General features: G+C 39.0%; 2 protein-coding genes across 7 annotated transcripts in view; both read left to right on the plus strand.

Moving 5' to 3' along the window:
* Positions 1-12,536, plus strand: part of LOC137094220 (kelch-like protein 30) — a 32,758-nt gene extending 20,222 nt beyond the window's left edge. For 2 of the 5 annotated variants that reach the window (XM_067459596.1, XM_067459597.1), the window contains 5 exons: positions 833-973; positions 1,774-1,927; positions 2,171-2,316; positions 4,726-4,890; positions 5,005-6,782. In XM_067459596.1, the coding sequence (XP_067315697.1) occupies positions 833-973; positions 1,774-1,927; positions 2,171-2,316; positions 4,726-4,890; positions 5,005-6,489 (2,091 nt within the window). In that variant the 3' untranslated portion in view covers positions 6,490-6,782. Of the gene's footprint in view, positions 1-832; positions 974-1,773; positions 1,928-2,170; positions 2,317-4,725; positions 4,891-5,004; positions 6,783-6,964; positions 7,094-7,796; positions 8,636-8,769; positions 8,957-9,950; positions 10,038-10,635; positions 10,792-10,907; positions 11,097-11,374; positions 11,521-11,628 lie in introns of those variants that run through there. The other 3 variants (XM_067459601.1, XM_067459600.1, XM_067459598.1) reach the window with 3 other exon arrangements.
* A 4,518-nt stretch (positions 12,537-17,054) lies between these two features.
* The window catches only part of crocc2 (ciliary rootlet coiled-coil, rootletin family member 2), a 72,506-nt gene continuing 63,178 nt past the window's right edge, over positions 17,055-26,382 (plus strand). The window contains exons 1-4 of one of the 2 annotated variants that reach the window (XM_067459604.1): positions 17,055-17,560; positions 17,951-18,095; positions 18,211-18,317; positions 24,755-24,874. In XM_067459604.1, coding sequence (XP_067315705.1) covers positions 17,519-17,560; positions 17,951-18,095; positions 18,211-18,317; positions 24,755-24,874 — 414 coding nt within the window. In that variant the 5' untranslated portion in view covers positions 17,055-17,518. The remainder of the gene's footprint in view (positions 17,561-17,950; positions 18,096-18,210; positions 18,318-24,754; positions 24,875-26,382) is intronic. The other variant, XM_067459605.1, reaches the window with a different exon arrangement.

Here is a 26,382-nt window from a genome sequence, read left to right on the forward strand (position 1 = left end):
TCCAGCATCCACTGCCTATAAGCCACAGAATAGGATAGCTGATGGAAACCAAATGTGCTATGGTGTCCACTGGCTTTGATTAAACCTTCACGCAGAGACAGATGCGTCCTGATCGTGAGTGAGGAACTGAACTGCTGCTCAAAGGTCATGAAGGAAAGAGATTCCACTTCGCTAATGTAGTTTTGCCCCATATACCCACATTACCCCTCCCAAAGTGTATCTATTTATGAATTGTGCAACTTCTGGGAAATGTATTCCTGCCTTTGCCCAAGCCGTGTCACAGCACATTTCGTGCTGTTTGGACATCAAAGTGCCGTGCCAGAGGAAATTGGGAGGACCACCTTGCAGAGACAAAGCAAAATAGCATGCTGCGGCATATCAGTGTTCCCTTTGATGCTCCGTGCCTGTGTGTGTTTTACAGCGAGCCCTTTGAGAGCCACATTTGATATGCATTCTGCATGGAGTCCATTAGGATATTACAGTTTCATCAGTGGTGATCTAAATGTTTCCATATACTCTGCATTTTCCCTCTGGTAAAGTGGGATCTAGATGTTGGGCTCAGGTACAACTATTTTGCCCCCCAGCTAGGGCCCCTCTTACTGTAATGCTCACGTATAGCTATGCGGACCACAGCCATGCACAAAAGTCAGACCACAAATAGCTGTTTTTCATGTGTATGATTGGGATTTTCTTCTGTGCAATGTATCAGATTACAATAATTGGGCTTTTATTCCATTTCCTTACAGGTTTACGTGAAATAATGTTTTGATGGCACATTACCTGAATTCATAAACATTATATGATTTAAGTATTGTATTGTATTGTATTGCAGCTCTGTCCAGCTGCACAGCCTCTGGAAGAGAACTGTCCTATAGAGGAAGAGCTCAGAGAAAAAACAGCGGTGTCCCGGCAACTTAGCTCTGATTATTACAGACAGATCACTAATACACACAATAACATGGACAGTCTTAAGGTGAGCCTTGTAAGTGATGAATGATGAATGACAAAGCATGCCATTAGTTCTCTTCTAAAATTCAGTGAGCTGTTTCTCTGCTTAATTCCTACATGGGTAGCTGCCTCCTAAGGTAGCGGTTTAACCACGTAGCATCTCTTAAATGACTGATTTCAAAGGCTATACATTGAATCAACCAAACAAACAGAAAAAACATGTCTGTCAATTGATTTCAATGTAGTTTGACATAGCATGTTGCTAAGCTTTAAAATACACATTGCACAGAAATATTTAGTAAAATCCATCGATATAATAAAATCAATAACTTGTTTTGATACATTTCTGTACGGAAATGTATTGAATGATACTTTAGAATGTAACTTAAAGGGTTAGTTCACCCAAAAATGAAAATTATTTAATTAATTATTCACCCTCATGTCGTCGGACACCCGTAACACCTTCGTCCATCTTTGGAACACAAATGAAGATATTTTTGTTGAAAGCTGATGGCTGAGAAGGGCTTCAGATAGCAGATTCTCAGCCATCGGCTTTCAACAAAAAAATCTTCATTTTGTGTTCTGAAGATGAACAAAGGTGTTACGGTTGTCCAACAACATGAGGGTGAGTAATTAATTAAATAATTTTCATTTTTGGGTGAACTAACCCTTTAAACTGTCTCTATGGGCAGCTCACTAGACTTTGGAACAGAGCAATTATTTTCATGTTATTTTGCCTTTAATCAGAAAAGTGTGCTTTAAGGCATTAGTATCTGGCTGTAGTATCAACATTCAATTGAGTGCCTTTCCCTTTCTTTTCACCAGCACCCTGAGACAGAAGATTCGCCTCAAGCTCGTTACCCTGTTCCACCTCTTTCACCTCCTCCACCCCCTTCCATCGCAACTCCCTCGGTCACCTCACCTCCTTCTTCTGTCCCACATGGGAACATTTTACACAATGTCCATATGGCCACTACAGGTAAGAAAGCCCTAAGGGGACTGTTTAATACCACTAGTGCTTTTCTGAAAGTGTATGTTCTGCAATCCTGAGAGAATTTTGTGGGCATTGCTGTCACCATTGACTCATCCTTCCTTAATTTCACTTGATGACTTAATTCCAGTACAATGAGTAATGGTAATCAGCCTATGTGGATATGATCAGAACATAACTGGAAACAGATGAGAGTAACAAATGATGTTCTTGTTCTGATTGTTATTGCAGTGGTGAAGAACCTTAGCTCCACTGTGCCTGTGAATAAGCCAGCACCAGAGAAAGGGAAATTGCTAATGGGAGAAATGAAACTGGGAAATATGAAATCTATTGCCAGCCTTAAAAAATCTGGATTAACTGCAGATTTGTCCGTTTCGGTGAGTACATTTACAATACACAAAGTCCAAAGGCCAATTACACTGCAACAACAGAGGCAGACCAATGGCAACAGTCACCAGATTAGAACATGTCACTTCTCAGATGTTCCAAAACCGACAAACACTGATTCAGCATGTTCAGTCGGCAAAAAATAATCTCAGACAGACTCTTACAGGATAACCCAACAAAATATCTGTTGCCGTTTTGTCTGTGCAGTGGCCTTGAAGGGTTAGTTCACCCAAAAATGAAAATTATTTCATTAATCACTCACCCTCATGTCGTTGGACACCCGTAAGACCTTTGTTCATCTTCGGAACACAAATGAAGATATTTTTGTTGAAAGCTGATGGCTGAGAAAGGCTTCAAAAAGGCCTCCATTGGCATTCAGTACATTCCCACTGACCCACTCACAAGACCCATAAAAGGCACTAAAGACTTCGTTACAAAGTCCATCTCATTACAGTGGCTGTACAATAATTTGACCAAGTAACGAGAATAGTTTTTGTGCGCAAAAATAAATAAAAATAATGACTTAATCTGCCAAGATATTGTCTTCCGTGTAGGTCTCGGACGTAAGCTCGCCTGGAATTGACGCAATAACGGCGCTCCTCCTCTTCCGGGTCATGTATTCGCTATAATTCGAACGGCGGATCTGCGTCATATTCTCGCGCATGCGTCGAGTTCACGTCAATAACTTAGTGGATAAAGTTGTTATTTTGATTTTTGTGCACACAATAACTATTTTCGTCGCGTTGTAAAATTATTGTACAGCCACTGTTGTGAGATGGACTTTGTAATGTCGTCTTTAGTGCCTTTTATAGGTCTTGTGAGTGGGTCAGTGGGAATGTACTGAATGCTAATGGAGGTCTTTTTGAAGCCTTTCTCAGCCATCAGCTTTCAACAAAAGTATCTTCATTTGTGTTCCGAAGATGAACAAAGGTGTTACGGGTGTCCAACGACATGAGAGTGAGTAATTAATGCAATAATTTTCATTTTTGGGTAAACTTACCCTTTAAGGCTGTGTTCGCATTAGCAAAACACTGTTGTCAGTCCTTTATTATAATGCTAGTTACATGACATTTCCAGTAGTTAAGTAACATGACGTCACATTTCCAGATTCAAAGGCTCCATGAGATCCCAAAAACAAACACAAACAGTGCCTATAGACATTGACAGCACGCTGTAGTACTCCCAAAATATCATGGTCCTAACCCTTATTGCCATATGGAAATGGCCAGACAGTGATTCATCTCTTATGAATCCTTAAATATTGGTTTTCGAAATGCTTTGAGCCCGGAGGCTGTAGTGTACAAGTTTTTAAAAGGTTAACCTAAAGGTGTGCTCTAATTGAATAGTGCTTATAAATGACTGTTGAGATAGTATTCTCAATCGAATCAGAGTATAGGCACTGTATTTGGCACTTCAACACTAATAAATGTACCACGATTTAACAAACTGAATGATCACCCTTACATTTTAAGGACATACAACTGCATTTACTTGAGAACAGAACCACACTGAACACCTAGGGCCAGGTTTACTAACAGCTCGTGCCAGCACAAACCTTCTTTTGCCATTAAAAACAGGATTTACTAAATAAGTAGTGAAAAAATAGTTCTGAAAAGGTGTGGACAGGGTTATTTTTGCACCTGACCTTATTGCATATGCATTTGTAGGATTTTCCCTTTCAGCTGCAAAATCTATGGGAGCAGAGTATTTAAAGGAATCATGCGAGAGGATTAACTACGGTTTGCGCTCATCAATGTTCTTTAATTTGCATGTTGTCAGTAGATCACATCCAGAACTTTCCATTTCCATTGGTGCTTTTATGGGAATGCGCTCTCCCGCTGATTTGCCCTGGTTAGTAAATCTGGCCCTTAGTTGTTTAGTGAAAAAGCCTCTTTACACTGGACACAATTGGCTTGCATTTTTTTATATCCAAGATCCAGAGGTTTTAAATTTAGCTGTTGTCATCCACTGGAGTCGTTTAGATTAGTCACAAATGCCGTACTCTAGTCTCTACACTCAAAGCAAGATTTGCTGCATGAACTCGCGCCTCGGACTGGACCCTTTTATATTGTATAATTTGAGATTTTTTTTCTGGCATCCTGGAAGTCACAAAGTCAGCATATTGCGAAGTTAACTGCACAATACTCTAATAAACATAAAAATACTGTACACTGCACCATTGTTCAATTAAAAATAAATAGATGTAACTTTTATATTGATTATAAAGCAGTGTGTGAACAGATTACTTCAAGAGTTGTCTATTATTTTACAGAAAGGAACTGAATTTATTAAGTTTTTAGTTTCATATTAGTGCTGTGTTTGCCTTTTATGTACTAGACAGTTTAAGGGCACCACTATAGTACGTACCAATGCATTATTGTTTTGCCTTTTCTTTTTAGAATAAAATGGTTGTATTACCGACAGAGGAGGCTAATTTGTCTGATATTGATTACCTGGTACCCATGCATGATGAGAAGGGCAGACCTATAGCAGAATGGAAGAGACAGGTGATGGTACGACAGCTACAGGCCAGATTATTTGACCAGGAAACCCAGAGGATGAAGGTGAGCTACAAATAGTGCATTAAATGCCTTCAAAGCTTACATTTGAGATGATGTTCTGACTGCAACTTTCTGCAGGTTGGATTTTAACTGGATGTATTTTGTCTTATAAAACAGGAGAATGGTAATAGATTTACAAAGATGGAAAGTTGGCGGTTCTCCCAGGCTCACAATGCCATCCTGGGTCCATTTGGAGAACTTCTGACAGAGGATGACCTCATTTATCTAGAGAAGCAAATTAAGAGTGTCTCAATGCATAAGAACTGTGAGGGCTATGAAATGGAGCTCGCTCATCTGGCTGAAGAACTTCGAAACATTCTCCCGGCGCCCATAGTCAACATCACAGTCAACACCCAGTACAAGAACTCTACACCGACTCCCTTACCCGTTTGGTGCAACCGTATTTCAGGCATTGTGAAGAGTATGTCGCTGCTTATGACCAACCTAACAGACCATCCCAACTGCAAAATGCCAAACACAGAGCTTGTGAATGTCTTCTCTCAGACTTCTGAGAGGCAAGCCTCCAACAGAGGCAGGAGGGAGAAGATAGAAGACGAGATACACCAGTTTGGGGTTTCTGTGAGGAACCTGAAGTCCAACTTTGAGAATCAGAATGAATCCTCATTGGAGGATTCAAGGAGGACGGAATCATTGGGTGAACAAAAGCAAGAACTAGTAGAGAGGGGTTTGAATGAGGTATCTCAAAAACAGGAACAAATACCAGAGATTGACCAGAGTGATGATTCAGCGTTCGACTATTTAATCAGTGATACCATGGAAAGTACAACCCTGCGAAAAGAACGTATTGTGGTCTTGTTCCTTGGTCACTGGAAGAAGTCAGCTTATACTGTAACCGTGAGAAACGCTCAGAGGAAGCAAAGCGTTGATTCGCTGGATATGTCTAAGAAGCCGAAGTGTGAACGCAAAGCTAGCTTGGATATCTCTCAGAAGAGGACCATGGAAAATGGCAAACTGGGACACTTTTTCAAGCAGAGGAGTGGCATCAATAAGATGATTGGGAACTGGAGGAGCATGATCTCATTTGTACCGTCACGGCAGATCCGGAGACTCAACCGGCAGCAGGCAATTTACTCACCTGAGCAGTTCCTCCCCCGTGTGGATGGATCTCCTGTCGACTACGACACGCTGACACTCGACCTCTTCATGCTCGGCTACTTTCATATACTGGAGTTGGATTTGCCAGCAGATGAGAGAAAAATGAGACACCTGCTGTGCTTTGAAGTGTTTGACCATGTGGGGCGTTTCACCTGGGAAACTGTCCGGGATTTTCACAAGGCTGTAATTCAGGACATTGAGGCTGGAAACCGGGAATGGAAGGATGGATTTGAGGACATTAAGGTTAAGTTCTTTGGAGATGGATCAGGCCAACCAGAGCTTGAACAATTAGAGCAGACCGCAACGGTTGAGAAGAGACCTGTGCCTAAAGTCATCGTACAGACGCCCACCCCAGATGAGGGCGATGTCCTGAAAAATAATGCAGATATTAGTAGTCTGACTAATGATGAAATTTGCAAATATATTGACCGTAGTTTTGCTTTCTGGAAAGAAAAGGAGGCTGAGATATTTGATTTTGAGGAATGACAATAAGCCTTTTGGGGGGAGGGGGGATGTACATATAGATTTCTTAGAATCTTTAAGTATGTCTATTTATTTGTTTTGGATTTGATGTAGAATTGGTACCAATATTTATACAGTTGTGACAGTAAAGGCATACTTTTGCCATTTATTCTCCAATTTTCCAGGAGTGCAAGACGGAAGACTGCCATTGCTATTGACATTGCTATTCTTTGTCAGAATTTTTTGATTTAAATAATAATTTCATTGATTTTTGTTACTCCTTAATTGAGAATCTGACATTAAGAGAGATAGTGCTTTATTTTGCACCAGTATTGGAGACTGCTTACTCGAATGATTAAATAAACGATCTTCTGACTGTTTACTATTGGACAGAGTGTTGTGTGTATCTCTTTAAGAGCAGCTGGGAGCTTAAGTCTACTATTTAGACTCTGAGTATAGCCCCCCAGAATGACTGGCCTAAAAATAGCAATGTGAAAGACAAGCATGCGGTCCCAGTGACTCTGCAGAAGACAACGTGTCCCCCATTTCAGACAGCAGCAACAAAATAGACTGCCTTCTAAACAAGTGCTGTGAATAATGAATGATTTCTGCTTTCATTCGCAGGCAGGTACGTTTAATTCAGTGTATTTTTTTTTTGTCTCAAAGTTTTGTATAGTTCAAGTACTGTCAGTTAATACTTCGGACAACATACTTTGTATTTTAAGTAAATGGACCTAAACATTTGAAGTGTACGTAATTTCAAAGAAATGTTTTAACCGTTATATCTATTGCACATTATAGAAAATAATAAAATGTGTATATATAAATTTTTTTGTGGTACTTTTCAATTTATAAATTTTGTTCGGATTAAAGCAACATCATAAATGCAGATTAAGCTATTACGTCATTAGATTTGTTCAGTTCTTCGTAATCATAAACAACATTCATATTGGAACCATTTTTTTCTTGTTTTAACATCCTTGTTTCGCCAGTGACTATATTTTGTGTGCAAACTCTATAACATGCAAAGAAATTATTCTGTAATGATAGTAAGTTTAAATCTGTTAGTGCCTATCAGTATATTGTCTTTGGCAAGAATCTGTTAATTTGACTTATATTGATGCACTAACATGACTTCATTCTCTTTAAATTTGTTTCTGAAATGTTCTGTCCATTTAGTCCATTTAGTCCATTTGCAGTCCATTTCTGTTACCAAGCAGAAAGACTGAAAATTTGTCCTCAGGTCATAGGAGGCTCCACACTGCTATGATAATGAATGTCGCAATCGATTTCATCTGACTGATTATACCCATTTGTCTTGTCCGATGTAGGTAAACACTGAAAACATCTGTTGGTTGGCCCTGAATGCATTAAGGCCATAGGTCAGAGTCTCGTCATGGTGCGTAATGTAGACGACCTAGACTTCTGCCTCTCTTCCCATCCGCAGAGCATCTTAGAGGGCCTGCGTTCCCTCTGTTCTCAACCCAAACTTGTGGATGTCACCTTGAGCGCTGGGGGACGGGATTTCCCCTGTCACCGGTCGATCCTTGCACTCTGCAGTCATTACTTCCGTTCCATGTTCTCAGGAGATTTCGTGGAGAGCATTGCTGCCCGTGTCGAGCTTCAAGATGTAGATCCGAATGTATTGTCAACACTTTTGGACTTTGCTTATACAGGGAAACTCACCATCAACAAAAACAATGTAGAGGGACTCATCTGCACGTCCAGCCAGCTCCAGTTCCACACTGTCCGAACTGTATGTAGCCGATATTTGCAGCACCAGATAGATGCCACAAACTGCTTGGGAATCCATGAGTTTGGAGAGATCCATGGATGTCCTGAAGTGGTTGCCAAAGCTTGGGGTTTCCTTCTTGAAAACTTTGAGGCGGTGCAACAAAACGAGGAGTTTTTGCTGCTGGAGAAAGACAGGCTAGTGGCCTGCCTTAAGGATGAGGATCTGCACATAAGAGATGACCGGTCCTGTGCCAAGGCAGTTTTGGCCTGGGTCGGGCATTGCAGAGAAAATCGGATCTGCCACCTGAGAGAATTGTTGAGCTTGACTAAGCTTTCCCTCCTCCCGGAGTCCTATCTCACTGAGAACTTGCTTAAAGAGGCATTGGTGCAGAACTCGCTAGAATCCAAAGAGTTGGTGGAGAGAATATGTAAAGAGGTCAGACAAATCGATTTTATTGAGGTTTCTTAAACATCAATAAAATGTTAGTAGATGTAGTAGTAGATGTTCAAATCTACACAATGTAGATGTTCAAATCTACTAAATGCATTTTGTGTTGTTTTCTTCTTCAGAAACGAGAAATGACAGGAGGCTTGTCAGAGCAGAGAGTCGCTCAGAATGCCCTCAACCTACAGGAGGTTTTATTTGTGATGGGTGGGCGCTCGCTGGATGACTCGGAGGATGAAGATGAGGATGAAGATGAAGACAACGATAGAAGGTTGCACCCCAGAAATTGTGGTTTCTACAACCCAAAGCTTGGTAAGAAATTCTTCAGCTGACACATCAAATCCATTAGGGAGAATTACAGTAATGTGGAACACTTCAGATCTGATGTACTACCAGTCAAATCTGAATACACTTAAAGTGGTTATTCAGCATTCCCTTTTATCAAAACTGTAGGTAAACTACACAACACCTATACTTTGAGCAGAGGAAAAAAGCTGAAGTATGGTCTGTAGTTTTCACAAAAGACATAGAGCTGTCAAAAGCAAAAAGGACTGGAAAAAATAAACTGGTAGCATGGAGAAAGAGTACACATTGTTCCTTTACATATAATTTTTCTAGAAATCTTTTCTTCTACAAGATTATAATTAAATACTTGAAAATAGTTTTGGAGACAATTTGCTCATGTATGAATTTCTTTGCAATACTAAAATTTACATTTTTAAAAAGGTAAGTTGAATCATTTAGGAATAAGCAGTCAACAAACATGGGAATCCTTCATCCCAGGATGCTTCACCTCTTGATGCTGGTTGAAAGAATTTCATATTGTTTGATGACCTTGCTCCTATTCTATTGTTAAAAGCAGTAATAATAAAAAAGAGGATGTCCTGTACTGTATATCTAAACTTTTAACTGCCAGCTAATACTACACCCTTAAAAATAAAGGCGCCAGGAAGAACCAAAAATTGGGTTTCACAGTGATGCCATAGAAGAACCATTTTTGGTTCCCCAAAGAACCGTTTTGTGAAAGGTTCTTTAAAGAACCATTTATTTCTAATAATTTTATAGTCTAAAGAACTTCTTTGCACCACAAAGAACCTTTTGTGCAATGAAAAGGTTCTTTGGATATTAAAGATTCTTCATGGAACCATACACCCTGCCGAAGAACCATTTAAGAAACTTTATTTTTAAGAGTGTAGCTGGTTGTCATATTATGAGATCTCATTTACCCTATTTCATGCTATATATTATATACACTTGAATTTTAAGGAATATTTTTTAAGTATATTTTATTTTATTTCCCCTATAGGGCAGTGGTTTCAGCTACCTGATTTCCCCAACTACAATAAATGGGGTTATTCTGTCGTCTCTTTGAACAGTAATGTGTATGTCACAGGTGAGCCAAACTCTTTACATAAGATAAATGTAACTGATGCTAAAAGCTGTAATTCCCATATCAACCTGGAAACAAATGTTTTCTTCACAATATTTATAGTAGTATGCATAATTTCCTGATTGGTTGCTTTGGTCTGTTTGCCTCAAAACAAGGAAAGAAAAAGTGAAGAAAAGAGCAAATAAAAAGAGCAGAATACAACTTCTTTTTGTACAAAGAGAAAACAATCCACAGATTTCAGGGTATTTATAGAGCCTGTGCCCTTTGGGAAAGGATCAGTAAGATTTATAGTTTTATTACACACATGAATGGAACGTCATCTCCAATGAGGATTTGGAGATGCTGAGATAAAACAGTCCCGTGTCTTATAGACAATCCTGCTAAGACTCACATAAGACCTGAAACCACTTTAGAAATGTGGGGACTAGAGCACAAAGAAGCAGAACATTAACTTTTGGGATGGCCTGGGATACTTAGGGTATTATCGCCTAATGTTGCATGGTCAACAAACTTTCCAGTTGAGCTGAGAGGCTAAGCTTTTATGTGAATTTACACGAAATGGAGAAAAAAGGTCCATTTACAAGATTTTTATAACCTTCAGGAGGATCAAGAGGGTCTCAGTCCAACACCTGGTCCACCACAGAGACCTGGAAGTTCATCACTCGTGAGGGGAAGTGGGTCACAGTCGCCCCAATGTTGCGGCCCAGGACTAACCACTCTTCTGCAACTCTCAATGGAGAGGTTTATGTTATTGGTGGTAAGAAAACAAATCAGTTTTCAACTGGATGCTTTAGACAAAGGTTTTTAAGTAGAGTTCCCTGCAAAACTGGTAATTAAGTAACACAAGACATTGCATTGTATTTTCATTGACAGGAACTACAATGGATTTTGTCGAAGTTGAACATTATGACCCATACAGTAATTGCTGGGCTCTCACGGCGCCAGCACTGAAGTATGTGACTAACTTTGCAGCCACATCGTGTGAAGGAAAGCTGTACCTCATTGGTTCTTGTGCTGTTAAATATAATGCCCTAACTATGCAGTGCTACAACCCTGTCATAGGTAAGAGACAACATATGTCAATGTGGTTAGGATGTAGCTATTTAACGGTTATTAATAGACACCACACGTATCAGTAACCACATCCGTCATATTAGAGCCTCTAATTTCTTATTAAGAACAGTTTTGGAACTAGTAATTCAGAATAATTTTATGAGACACTTTGCAAGACAGAGTGTAAATTACAATGTTATTCACTCATGGGAGCCCTGCCAACATTGAACCAAAGTTCAATACTGTGTAGTTATACTTTTGTAAATAAGGTTTCTCTTCTTCAACAGATTGCTGGTGTATCATCTGCTCTCCATTCATTCCTAAATACCTCTCTTCTCCCCGCTCTGTCTCTATGGATGGAGTCATTTACCTTGTAGCAGATAACACCAAAAAAGTATATTTGTATGACCCAGAGGGTAATATGTGGGAAAAAGTGAGTTTTATATGATACTTTGTTTTATTTTATTTTTACAGAAAATCAAGCACATGAAGTTAGCCGAACCCTCATGTACTTTTTTACGTTTGGAATTTGTCTTCCCAGATTCAGTTTCTGCACACTCTTCATGAGAATGGAGATTTGGTGGTGCTAGGCAGGCAATTGTATGTGACTGGAGGGCACTGGAAGGGCATGGAGGGGGATTACAGTGTAGAAGTGGAAGTATACAACCGTGCCTCCAACACTTGGAAGGTGGAGAGCTTTCTTCCCAGACTCTGGACCTACAGTGGCAGCTGCTCCATCTTTCTGGACACTTCCCAGTGGACTGAATTATTTCCTGAGGAGACTTAATATCTATCATGTCCCCTGAATCCCGACTTAAAGGGATAGTTCACTCAAAGAGGAAAATTCTGTCAATATTTATTGTCTCACCATCAAATTGTTCCAAACCTGTATGAGTTTATCTCTTTCTTCTGAAGAAGATATTTAGAAGAATATGGGTAACCACGGTAGCCACTGACTGGTTACCCATTCTTTAATATTATATATAATAAGGTAATAAACCCATATTACCTTATTTTGTTTAAAGGGAAAAACTCATACAGGTTTGGAAAAAATTGAGGGCGAGTAAATAATGACAGAATTAATTTTTTAGGGTGAACTATAGGCCTACCTTCAAACTTTGGTGCAAAATGTCCCCTTTTCTTAGCATACACTTTTAGAAAATAAGAATTACATAATCAGTTTATAACATCATAATATAATGTGAAGCCACTATCGTTTATTTTACTCTAAAGATAAAATCAATGTTTGTTTTTATTTGTGTAAAATTGTGTATATTGAATTTTGCATATTTGATAAGGGGTATGTTTTTTTCTGCCTTGTGTGGTTAGTTTTTCTTTGCGTTCATGTGGCCAATAAAACTCTTTTAATTGCCTTTAGTTTGAGCATTTTTACCAGTTGTATCACATGCTACTTATTTTTTTCCTGTAATATGTAGGCCTACATTTCTCATTTGATTAGGGGCCAAGCACCGAAGGTGCGGAGGCACCTATTGAAATCGTTAGTGTTCCTATTATTATTATTCTGCTTCTTCTTCTTCTTCTTCTTCTTCTTCCGCCATAGGAGTCTCTGGCAGCCCATAGAACCGTATGGTAAAAAGTTGTGAAATTTGGCACACTCATAGAGGCCAGTCTGAGCTGTCACTATAGCAAATTTGGTGCCTCTAACTCAATCCCTCTAGCGCCACCACCTGTCCAAAGTTTCACTCATATTTATGCTTATAACTTTTGACCCCTAAGGGCTAGAAACAAAATTCTTTTTTCATCGGATTCCTTGGCTCAAGCCGATTCGATTTCACCCTATGATGTCATTTTCCGGTATGCAAATTTTCCCGCCATTTTGAATTTTCTGAAAAACCTACTTTTTCAAACTCCTCCTAGGCCGTTGCTCCGATTTTCACGAAAATTGAAACAGATCATCTTCAGAGCATGTTGACAAAAAGTTATGGAATTCAAGTTGATTCGTCCAATCGTTTTCAATAAACGCACAAACAAATTTTACGTGGAGGTTGCAAAAACACACTAAAGGCTATATCTCCGCAACGCTTTATCGTATTCAAACCAACCTTGGTACATGTCATCACAAGCATGACTTGAAGCAACATGCAGCGTTTCGGCGCAGCGCCACCTACCTGTCCGGAGATACGAAAAATGCCTATTTTGGCTTATAACTTCTGAACCGTTTATCCAAAAATCATAAAATTGGTCTCATTAGATTCAGGGCGTCATGCCGAGTCGACTGATATCCAATTTTACCATGTCGGCCATTTTGGATGTCGGCCATTTTGAATTATGTGCAAAAATGCTGTATTTTATGAACGCATGAACAGATTGTTATGAAACTTGGTATGGGTCATCACCACGATGCCCTGAAGTAGCCTGAGAAGTTTCGAAACAGCGCCACCTAGTGGAGAATTTTTTTTTTCAAACGCTTATAACTTTGGGTGTGGTTGACATATTTTGATGGGAGTGTGTTTTTTGGTCTCCTGAATCCTTGCCGACTCCAACGATACCAGACTTGCCAGGTTTCGGCATATGGTTTGCGCAGAGTTGTAATTTAGTGCTTAAAAAACATTTGCTGATATCTTCGAAACCGCTAGTCCGATCGAGACGAAACCAGCCTCAGAAGTTCGGAAACATAGGTCGATAGCTATACGCTAATGCCCAAATCTCAAAATATTGATAGTAAGGGGTAGTAAAATCCAATCAAAGTCAGGTGTCAGTCATTTTTTACGTGTTTTTTCATATAAATGTCTATAACTCCAAAACAAAATGAAATATTTTCACCAAACTTGACACACATATGTATGGGCTCACTACGAGGACACATAAAAAAATTGGTGGGATTGTGCCTCTTGGTGGCGCTATAATAAAACAAAACATGAAATTCCCATTGACTTCAATGCAGTATTACGGTTTAAAATGCTAATGCTATAATTTAAGAATGCACTAGTGTATCGTTACAAAACTCGGTATGTGTCTTCCGCTCTATGTCCCGAAGATATTCAAAAAGTTTCGGGGCAGCGCCACCTTGTGGTCAAAAGTTGTAATAAAATGTACAAAAATGCTAATAACTTTTGATTAAATTAGCCTATTGTAATGAGACTGGTCATAATACATTCATTGGCTCATGCCGAGAAGATAGATACCAATTTTGCCATATTTTGCAAACATATCTGTGCTCCATCTTGTTATTTGTTAAAAATCTACTTTTTCAAACTCATCCTAGACCGTTTGTCCGATTTTCACCAAAATTGATCCGTATCGTCTTCAGACCATGCTGACAAATACTTATGGATTTCGGATTGATAGACAAAACAGTTTTCATATACCACTGCAACAGAGTTGAGCCATGATGCAAAAATTACTCTTGAGGCTGTATCTCTGCAATGCTTTGACATATTGACACCAAACTTTGCATGTGTCATTGTCATCTCAATCTGACTAAACCACATCAGTTTCGTAACAGTGACACCTATTGGTCGAAAGTGATAAACCATTAAACCATTATTATTGACTGTATTTAAAATTTGACTGCTATTTTGCCTAAAATCAACTTAATAGGTCCTTAATGGCTCATTGTTGCAGTTGGCTTGAGACTTCCAGCCATGCTGGCATGTCTTGTCTTCTTCTTTGCGCTTGGCCCCGATAATGGCTGCTTGTTCTGCTTCTTCTTCTTCTTCTTCTTCTTCTTCTTCTTCTTCTTTTTCTTCTTCCGCCATAGGAGTCTCTGGCAGCCCATAGAACCGTATGGTAAAAAGTTGTGAAATTTGGCACACTCATAGAGGCCAGTCTGAGCTGTCACTATAGCAAATTTGGTGCCTCTAACTCAATCCCTCTAGCGCCACCACCTGTCCAAAGTTTCACTCATATTTATGCTTATAACTTTTGACCCCTAAGGGCTAGAAACAAAATTCTTTTTTCATCGGATTCCTTGGCTCAAGCCGATTCGATTTCACCCTATGATGTCATTTTCCGGTATGCAAATTTTCCCGCCATTTTGAATTTTCTGAAAAACCTACTTTTTCGAACTCCTCCTAGGCCGTTGCTCCGATTTTCACGAAAATTGAAACAGATCATCTTCAGAGCATGTTGACAAAAAGTTATGGAATTCAAGTTGATTCGTCCAATCGTTTTCAATAAACGCACAAACAAATTTTACGTGGAGGTTGCAAAAACACACTAAAGGCTATATCTCCGCAACGCTTTATCGTATTCAAACCAACCTTGGTACATGTCATCACAAGCATGACTTGAAGCAACATGCAGCGTTTCGGCGCAGCGCCACCTACCTGTCCGGAGATACGAAAAATGCCTATTTTGGCTTATAACTTCTGAACCGTTTATCCAAAAATCATAAAATTGGTCTCATTAGATTCAGGGCGTCATGCCGAGTCGACTGATATCCAATTTTACCATGTCGGCCATTTTGGATGTCGGCCATTTTGAATTATGTGCAAAAATGCTGTATTTTATGAACGCATGAACAGATTGTTATGAAACTTGGTATGGGTCATCACCACGATGCCCTGAAGTAGCCTGAGAAGTTTCGAAACAGCGCCACCTAGTGGAGAATTTTTTTTTTCAAACGCTTATAACTTTGGGTGTGGTTGACATATTTTGATGGGAGTGTGTTTTTTGGTCTCCTGAATCCTTGCCGACTCCAACGATACCAGACTTGCCAGGTTTCGGCATATGGTTTGCGCAGAGTTGTAATTTAGTGCTTAAAAAACATTTGCTGATATCTTCGAAACCGCTAGTCCGATCGAGACGAAACCAGCCTCAGAAGTTCGGAAACATAGGTCGATAGCTATACGCTAATGCCCAAATCTCAAAATATTGATAGTAAGGGGTAGTAAAATCCAATCAAAGTCAGGTGTCAGTCATTTTTTACGTGTTTTTTCATATAAATGTCTATAACTCCAAAACAAAATGAAATATTTTCACCAAACTTGACACACATATGTATGGGCTCACTACGAGGACACATAAAAAAATTGGTGGGATTGTGCCTCTTGGTGGCGCTATAATAAAACAAAACATGAAATTCCCATTGACTTCAATGCAGTATTACGGTTTAAAATGCTAATGCTATAATTTAAGAATGCACTAGTGTATCATTACAAAACTCGGTATGTGTCTTCCGCTCTATGTCCCGAAGATATTCAAAAAGTTTCGGGGCAGCGCCACCTTGTGGTCAAAAGTTGTAATAAAATGTACAAAAATGCTAATAACTTTTGATTAAATTAGCCTATTGTAATGAGACTGGTCATAATACATTCATTGGCTCATGCCGAGAAGATAGATACCAATTTTGCCATATTTTGCAAACATATCTGTGCTCCATCTTGTTATTTGTTAAAAATCTACTTTTTCAAACTCATCCTAGACCGTTTGTCCGATTTTCACCAAAATTGATCCGTATCGTCTTCAGACCATGCTGACAAATACTTATGGATTTCGGATTGATAGACAAAACAGTTTTCATATACCACTGCAACAGAGTTGAGCCATGATGCAAAAATTACTCTTGAGGCTGTATCTCTGCAATGCTTTGACATATTGACACCAAACTTTGCATGTGTCATTGTCATCTCAATCTGACTAAACCACATCAGTTTCGTAACAGTGACACCTATTGGTCGAAAGTGATAAACCATTAAACCATTATTATTGACTGTATTTAAAATTTGACTGCTATTTTGCCTAAAATCAACTTAATAGGTCCTTAATGGCTCATTGTTGCAGTTGGCTTGAGACTTCCAGCCATGCTGGCATGTCTTGTCTTCTTCTTTGCGCTTGGCCCCGATAATGGCTGCTTGCAGCTATATTTCTGATTGTTATCGTTTCTTTTGACTGCATTTATTTTCTAAAAATGGTGTTTAATCAGATTTCTTTTTTCTTTTTTTTCATATAATGTTTATTACAAAACCGTGCTGTTTAAAACCCGTGTTAGTTATCATCATCTCAAATGTATTTAAAAAAAAAAAGTTTCAACAGTGACTGGAATAACCAGTGTTGTATTTGTTCAGCCTTGACCTGCTGCGTTTGTAACTATGGAAGCCGGAAAGCTTGCGTTCTTATTCTCTTGACAACACGCTAGAGCGTTCGGTTTCCCTGACAACCATAGGCACCCACCTCGAGCTTGCGCTGTGATTGCAACTTTTACGCTTTTGGCTTCATACTAACACCACATAGTTTGCTTTTAATTTGCTTATGCGCGTTATTAAAGCATTTATATTGAAGTGCAAAGCACTCTGTAGCCTTTATTCCTATTGAGCAAAACTTTTAAGAGTTTATTAGCTTACATAGCAACTTGCTAAACCCAGTTTGAGCGTATAAAGGCACTCTCAAGTCTCATCAATTGGAAGGGGGAAAACGTAACGTTAGCTGTTCTGTTATTAAAGTGCATTTGGATCTTCAACAGTTTCCAGATGAGTTGTGAAGGGGATCAAGGACTGGAAGCTGTGATTCAGGTGCGTGTTTTCCAGCAGGAAAGCTGATATTCACCAGCTGTAACTTAAATAGGTTATTGCACCTATTCAAAACAGCATGTGTGAATGAAAGGGGAGAGAGCTTGATTTAATATTAACGAGCCTTGCAATGTTTCAACAAATTAAGGTCGATCAGTGGGGTCAGTTTCAGGTTCTTCTGTGAAACTTGAGGACAGGTGACTCATTTCCTTGTGCTGTTGTGATAACACATTGAAACAGATACAGACTTGACGAACTAGTTGCAATAATAAAATAATACATAACGGTTTATTAACAAACATCAAAGCTTTTTGAGGTTTTTAGATCTGCAGTAAGCCTAGGTCATCTAGTAGTGTGTGAGCCTCTCTCCTTGCACTAATATTGATAATGCAGAAGCTGGAGGAGTCACTGCTTAACCCAGATAGCAGTGCCGAGGAGAAAACTTACACTGTGCGAGGGGATGAGGAGTCCAACAACACGCCAGTTCCTGCCCGCATCCGTGAGATCATCACCAGAAACCTGGCTGATACACCCACAGGTACTCTACACTCTCAATGAGCTCATTGATGACAGGTCTGCTGGAGTATCAAGGTATAATTAGAACATGTATATCCTATCATTTCCTGCCATGTTATCCTCTGGTGCTGTATCAGGCGAGAGCAGCGAGCTGGAGGAGAGCCGGTTGCCGAAGGATCTGCCTTCTCAGATGTGCACAGACAGAGACCAGCTGCTCAACAGGCAGGCTGCTCTCACTAGCCGGGTAGGAGCGCATGCACAAACCTCACATATATGCCATTGGGTTTCTCTCTGGACTTTCAGTTCTTCTGGAAATCTGACTGATAAGCCATTAATGCATAGAGAAGCACACTTGATCACCTGGTGGTGAATCACTGTGTATTATGGACTGCATAAGACACATTTTGTATGTTCTTCTCAGCATTGCCCTAATAAAATGGCACAAGTATCTACCTTATTTATATTTTAAGAGCCATTTTTAACTTCTGGCGTCAGTCTATTATGCTACTTCATATTCCAGACTGATGTTATTTATCATATTTTATTTTTTTATTGTTAAAATCATTAACATAATGGTTTGTTTTAAACATTTTACCGTTTGCTCCTTATTCTAGTTTTACTTTATTGTAGTTGTTTACCTATCCACCTTTAAAATTAGCCTACTGCTTTTTAAATTATGCTTGGCACTTCCGATTTGGGGAACTTCCACACAAAATGACTGAAACATATCATTTCAAATAATAGGGTTGCGCTACAAATAATGCTCCATTTTTATCAGTCAGGAAAATAATGTAGGACTTGGTATTTGAATGTGATCGGCAAACACAAACAAAAATAAACTAGCAAAATAAATGTGGCTAATAAAATACGAAGAGCCCCCAATTTCATGTTACGCCAGTCTAGGGGAAAAGGGTAGCCTGACGTGGCCACACTCAATTCTAGTCAGAATATGAGTCTGATACTGCTCCATTGGGCTGTTGGAGGGTTTTATTGTGAAAACTTGGCAACCCTGTCTGCACGCGCGCTGGAATAAACAATCTTTGGTGGTGTTGTAAAAATTTTTTTAAGGATACACAGTTACTTACCAACATGGTCAACATTTCAGAGAGACATAGTGAATGAATGCATATACAAACAAGCTCTCCGTTTAAGATTTGAACAAATTCAATCCAAGGCCTTTGACGTGGATGATTACGTTAACTGTTTATCATCTGTCCATCACTGTCTAAAGTCCGCCCTGATGATTTCATTGGTCCGAACAGTTTCTGGTCGGGCATAATTACTCCTCTAGTGATCAAGTCCAGACCGAACTGCCCAAGCTCAAATGTTGTGGGCGGGGCTAAGTTTGGCTGAAAGACTCTGAAAAAAATCCAGTAAATTTGAACAATCCGTCTTCCGTTGATTGACTTAACTTGGGACTTTTGATTCAGGAACTGACAGGGCCAAAATAACAAGCAAAACTTTCTTGTTTTTAAACCCCTTTCCTAAACCCTAGCTCAAAAAAGAAAAGAAAAAATACAAACAAACCTAACTCCCTAACCAAAAACAGAAATCAAACAGTTTACAATAAACAAAAGTGCTTTCAGTCTTACCCTACTTTCCCAAATACTCAGTATTTACAATACAACCAGATAAACAAAACTGAAAAGATCCGTCCAAATCAGCATCAGAAAACGACATCGCCATTGACCAACTGAAACCATGGTCTAAAGTTAATGGCGTAATTTTTGTTTTGTTTGTTATTTAAAGAGCGCGTTAGTAACAGTGACCAGTGATATATAAAGTACTAGAGACCCGGTCTTGAGTAAAAGTACAAGTGCTCTATCAAAAAAGTGTATTGAGTAGAAGTTGATGTCCTCTTTAAGCACCACACTTAAGGAAAAGTACAAAAGGATTCAAAAAATGTTGTACTTAAGATTTGCAAGTAGTTTATTTAAAAATGTACTACTCAAGTACTGAAAATAAAAGTACTAGTATTGTGTTATGTAGTTATTAAAAAAAGAAGTCAAAAGTTTGAACATTATATTTCATTACCAAAAAGTTTATTTTGACTAATAGTCTAATTTTCTACCATATACTTTGAATAAAATGAACAGCTAGCTAGCAACTTGCTTAGCACTTTTTTCTGTTTTCACCTCACTCCAGTCGACACTAGGCTAAATAATTTTTAAGGTAACTTTTCTACACATTGTCATATAAATAACTTGAAAATACTGTAGTTCATTAAGATTAAATCTTACTAACCACTCTTACTAAAAACAAATATAAGCACACTTATATTCTTATTTCAAGAGGTGTTCTGAAATGATTTGTTTGTAACACTTTACAATATGGTTTGATTAGTTAACATTACATAGTTAATGTAGTAGACGAATAACTAACATTAACTAACCATGATCAATACATTTGTTAGTGTATTTATTAATCTTTGTTAATCTATAGTTAATGAAAATACAGCTTTTTATTGTTTGTATGTTACTTCACTGTGCGCATTAACTACTGTATGTAAACAAATAGAGAGCAATTTGAGCAATTTGAAGACAGTGCTCGTGTTGTTAGATGGTGAATACTCTCTCTCGCACGCTCTCTCTCTCATATGCGCCCTGACAAGCGCAGCAGTTATTCTATTCTACATCACTCACCAAACAAATAAGGCTTTGGCGGCTAAAAAAAAAGGCAGAACGAGAGCACGCGCAGAATAGCTTGATTCGCTCAATGATGTGCCACCTTCATCAAACCTGCCATCTACCGTTCTGGCAGTGGTAATGTGGGTTTGGAATGGAATGATTCGTAGCATTTTTATAAATGTAAATTATAAATCTTCTCTTCCGCGTTTGTTTTCAAACCTCAAATAAAGATTCAAACGGTTATGAATCAGCAGATTGATTCGTGATTAGTATCGCCAATGTCACGTGATTTCAGCAGTTTGCCAGTTTGACAAATCTTTATTTGAGGAACACGGAAGAGAAGACAATGCTGAATAAAGTCGTATTTTTTTGTTATTTTTGGACCAAAATGTATTGTTGAAGCTTCAAAAGAGTCTAACTAACCAACTGATGTCACATATGGACTACTTTGATGATGTTTTAGCTTCTGGACATGGACAGCAAGTGGGCATACACTTATATTCAAAGGAAAGAAAGGCCTCGGACTAAATCTAAAATATCTTAAACTGTGTTCTGAGGAGGAACAGAGGTCTTACAGGTGTGGAACGACATTGGGGTGAGTCATTAATAAAAGAAAGACATTTTTGGGTGAACTAACCATAGATATGTGTAGTGGCCCATAGAAACAGTCACTAATGAGGTATCTACTTATACATATCTATGGAACTAACCCTTTAATGACATACATTTCAGTTTTGGGTGAACTAACCCTTTAAAGGGTTACTTCAGCGATTAGCATATTGCTTTCTATAGCCCTGTTTCCACCACAGGAACTTTACCCAGGAACCAGGAACTTTGGGTGGTACTTGGTGTGTTTAGACCGCAGGAACCAGGGTCTAAATGAAGTTCCGGGTAAATATTTCCCCCTCCAAACGGCCCTGCTCGCGAGGTAGTACTTTTTCAAAGTTCAGGAACTTTCGAGGGCGGGACATGGGCGCTGAACATGCTGATTGGTTTAGCTCACGCAGCATTTTATTTCAACCAGCATTTTTAAAAGTCTTTTGCGAGGTTCCGTCTACGTTCAGTAAATATCAGTCTTGCTCTCTGTCTGATGGCGCGAGTTCGTCTCAGCCATCTCACGTGCAATGTCCGTAATAGCTGATAATAATAGACATTGTCATTTCAAATCTAGCTTTACAAGCTTTCTGAATATGCTGCATGCTGCTGAATCTGCATAAGTGCTCTTTTCTGTCGTTGTTAATTACCTCTTAGTAAACCTACATAACCAGCAAAAGCAGCACAGCTTGAATCTCTTCCATACTTGTTATTAATTTTTTTACAGTCTATATTTTTCACCATGTAAACGACCTGACCGATTACTTTTAAGTGTGCATCCTTACATGACGTGACAGCGCGCGCCGCGCTCATGTTGACAAGACAGGAAAGTTAATTTTTCTGTGGGGTAAACTTTTTATTTCGTAAGTTATGATACGCTGATGTTACAGCGTATATTGCCCGGGGCAGTTTTTACTTTAACTGCGCCTGACAGAAGATTTTTTTTTTTTTCTGAGATGATTATTACATTTTACAACAAATAAATAGCTTTTTATATAATACTGTATTAGTCCTGTTGGCCGTTAAGAGTTGCTATGGCTACAGTTAACACATTCCAGCGGCTGGAGAAAACAGCGTTGACATTTTTGATGCAGTAGACAAACTGTATGTGACAAAATGATTGTGATTGAAAGTCATCACATGTAAACACGATTGGTTTAGATAACATCTCATGTAAACAGTCCACTAAATCTTTCAATCGGTACACACAAAAATGATTTCTGTCCGTCACTGACTTGGAGGAGCAGTCACGCGCAGTCCTACATCACCGGACTAATTTGCGTAATCTTCACGGAACTTTATCGCGGTGGAAACGCAGACAGTTGCAGGTCTGGGGGGGAGAAAAGTTCCTGCAAAAAAGTTCCTGGTACAAAATGTTCTGGGTAATTTTGGTGGAAACCCTGGAGTATATTCGTGCTCCATCCCCCTTAGAAGAAAGATTTATGCATTTTATTTATGGAAAAATTAAGATATTTGCGTCATTGGTAAAAATTTTGGCCAGAGGCTAAAGACTACAGCCAGCAGAGGGAGCTATTTAATATAACCGCGAACCGTGCATCACTAACGCATGCACGCACGCACTTGCCTCACTGCAGAGTCAGACAAAACAGCATGATCAAAACTTCCAGAGTGAACAACGCACATCAAGAAAGTAATGTTATTTCACTATTTAAGATTCACCAGCCTGCCAGCAGGCTTATGTTTTGTTAGCCCATCTGGAAAACACATAAGTTAGCCCTGGGACGTTGGGCTTTGCGAGCCCTGGACCGTACATGTCCGAGTCTGATCACCAATAACACCTCAAATAAAGGATTCTCCAGCCTGTGACAGCATGGAAGTTATGTTCAGTTAGACACGAACACATAATCAATAGATATCAAATGATCTGTAACTTAAAGAAATACTATCGCATATTTTTTTTTAAATGACTCACATAAGTTTGTTGCTTCATTCATTCATGTAATCTCATCCTGTTTGCAAATCCAGTCTCTTGTTTACAAATGAATCCGCAGTGAAATTAAGGAACAAACGTGCACTGTATTACCCACGTGAGCTGGATATTCAATACAAAAAAAGTTCAACCACACCTTCCTAATATTAGAATCCAAAGGAAGCTTTTAGCACACGCCGACATCACGGGTAACCACATTCTGAGATCTCCCGTTTGCTGGGCTTGCTGTCAATAAAAGCTTTTATTTGACTAATAAGGAAGTTTTCAGCTCTGAAACTTACAGGATATGCTTATATCACAATGAACTTTTATACATCAAAGGCTTAATGAAAAGTTGATTTCTCAGTTCATGACCCCTTTAAAATAGGGCCCAATATCTCTCTCTGTAGAGGAAGTGATGATGGGCCTTTTAAAGTACTGTACACAAACATAGCATCAATAAGCCTGCAGGAACCAATCAGATGAGGTTCCTAAAGACACACACAGACACTCACAAAACAACAGATATATAACAAAACAAACCATAGGGTCGTAACGGTCTCACAAAGATATCTGTGACAAAAGTTCTTTTCTGTCCACTAGCTGAATTGTGTTCTTCCTTTCTCCGTTTTCTTTGTATTCCGCTGTATTCAAATTTAATACATTTTCCCTCAAAATCTTCACACGCATTTCTTTCAAGGTTTTTCACACGAGACTTTAAAATGTGGTTTTCTCCTTTTCAAATTCTCATCCCTATCAGCATTGTTTACTGTCAAAATGAGCACTTTGAAATATCCATCAATGTTCCAGTTAAAGAAAGAGCTTTTTTGATTAATGCAACTTATGTATTACTATAATAATAATAATAATAATAATAATAATAATAATAATAATAATAATAATTCATTACATTTATATAGAGCTTTTCTAGGCACACAAAGCGATTTACATAGAAGAGGGAATCTCCTCAAGCACCACCAGTGTGCAGCATCCACCTGGTTGATGCGACGGCAGCCATATTGCGGCAGAACTCTTACCACACATCAGCTGATTGGTGGAGAGGAGACCGAGTGATAAAGCCAATCAGGATATGGGTAGTACTATAGAGTAATATTGTCCATAATATTGCTGCTTCAAGACTCATCTGAGCTTTTGGGGTTATTCATGGTCTGCTGATAGTAATGTGTTATTACTTTTACACTTTTAAGTTTTCTTTTGATGTCTAATGGTTGATGGGTGAGGAGAACTCAGTTTTTGCAAATTATTATTAATTCTATATTCATAGAGCGAACTTAAGCAAGTGTATTGGCAGTCACTGATTGTTTACAGATTAACGGAAGTTGCTCCTATAATTCGCACAAAAGCATTATGAGGCTTAGGAAAAGGTGGATAGCGACTAATGAATAGGAAGTCCCTAAATTCGCAAGAAATAGCTTAAATTCCACGTACAAAAAAAAAGAAAGAAAGATGGATAACACTGTTCTATGATCTCATAACCTTCATTATTCACGGTTTCTCTCCTTTTCCCAGTCCTCCCTTGTCTATCAATCTTGTCAACCCCGCCCAAGTGCATTCCCAGAGGTGCATCAGAAATCAAACCGAAAACAACCCGATATTGATGGGAATGTGATCTTGTCCTCTGGCAGTATGGTGAATATCTCTAACACACAGTGCCTAATAAAAAACATAAGCCTCCATCTGGTGTAAGCATGTGATTGATGCAAAGTTTCTGAGACCTGCACATTTGCCTCCTTGTTTAGAAGTCAAAACATGCCGTTATAATGTAGATTATTGCCTTGAAACTCTCTCTAGGCTTTGCATAATGGGCACTAAGGGATTGTCGATCAGTAACCTGGTGGCAGGGGTTTCATGCACTCTGAACTAATGCAGTCGTGGTCCAGGAAAAGATTTTAAGTGAGTGTTTCCCTCCATCCAGCAGTTTTTAAGGGATTGAAAACAGAGGAGGGACCATCACTAATAACGTGAGAGGTTGATGGAGCACCTTTGGCCCCTGTTCCTATTTTCCTTAATTTTTTCTGCACATGTTGGTGGATAGACAGATGTGTGTGTAGGGAAGAGATCAAGAGAGGGAGTTACAGAGGCTCTTTGACAGAGAAAGAGGGAGCCACATGGCTTTGAAATGGAATATGTGCACAGCAAACATCAGAGCCGCAGTGCTCTTTCCAAGAGGGAAAACCCGTTTGGAGTTTTCGATAAACAAACGGTGGTAAAGGGCCATGTGAAAATCAACTGTGTCACATGGAACAAAATATATTTATTTCTGCTTTAAGCCGGACTTTGGCTTTGAAAAATGGAATGAGCACCCTAGCGTTTGTGAAGGGCTGATGTAAACTGAGCCGTAGTTTATTCTGCATCTACATTTCATTACATGAAGTGGCATCAAAGTGGCAGCTCTCTGAGGTCAACATTTTAGTATAAGAAATAAACACAATTAAGTTTCTCAAGGTTTTTTTGTTGTTGTTGTAGAGATTGGGGTGCACTTCATGAAGACCCTTTTGAATGGCAAACCCTAATTTTAGTTTAGTTTAATTAATTGGCATGACTGTTTCTGTTTTGGCAAAGAATGAACGAAAGAGTAAAATCTTTAAAAAAAAAAAAAAAAACATTCACATAAAGAACATAAATAAGATTGTAGAAAAGTTCCCTTTCACTTTCTTAAGTTTACAGCATCACTTTGGCTTGGCCACTGTCTTTCTCCACCAACCTTGCTGTTTGGGCGAAATAAAAAGGTCATTGGCCTTCTCTCATGGGACTGTAAAAGAAAAAGCTCATTTTTCATAGTACACAAAGCTGCCATTTGTGATAACAGTGCACTCTTTTTGCTGGGCCAGTTTAATGAATGCCAACTGTGCATATTGGCAGTTGAGCCTATTTTAAGATATGAGCTATAAATAAAACTTAATTAGTCTGGTTGGTATAAATAGTCTTTTTTAATCCACACATTTATATTTTTGGAGAAGAAAGGCCTATGTCACATGAACCCTAGGAGTCTCTCTCTCTCTCTCTCTCTCTCTCTCTCTCTCTCTCTCTCTCTCTCTCTCTCTCTCTCTCTCTCTCTCTCTCTCTCTCTCTCTCTCTCTCTCTCTCTCTCTCTCTCTCTCTCTCTCTCTCTCTCTCTCTCTCTCTCTCTCAAAACT

This window comes from Pseudorasbora parva, chromosome 12 (assembly GCF_024679245.1).
Source record: "Pseudorasbora parva isolate DD20220531a chromosome 12, ASM2467924v1, whole genome shotgun sequence".
Lineage (NCBI taxonomy): Eukaryota > Metazoa > Chordata > Actinopteri > Cypriniformes > Gobionidae > Pseudorasbora > Pseudorasbora parva.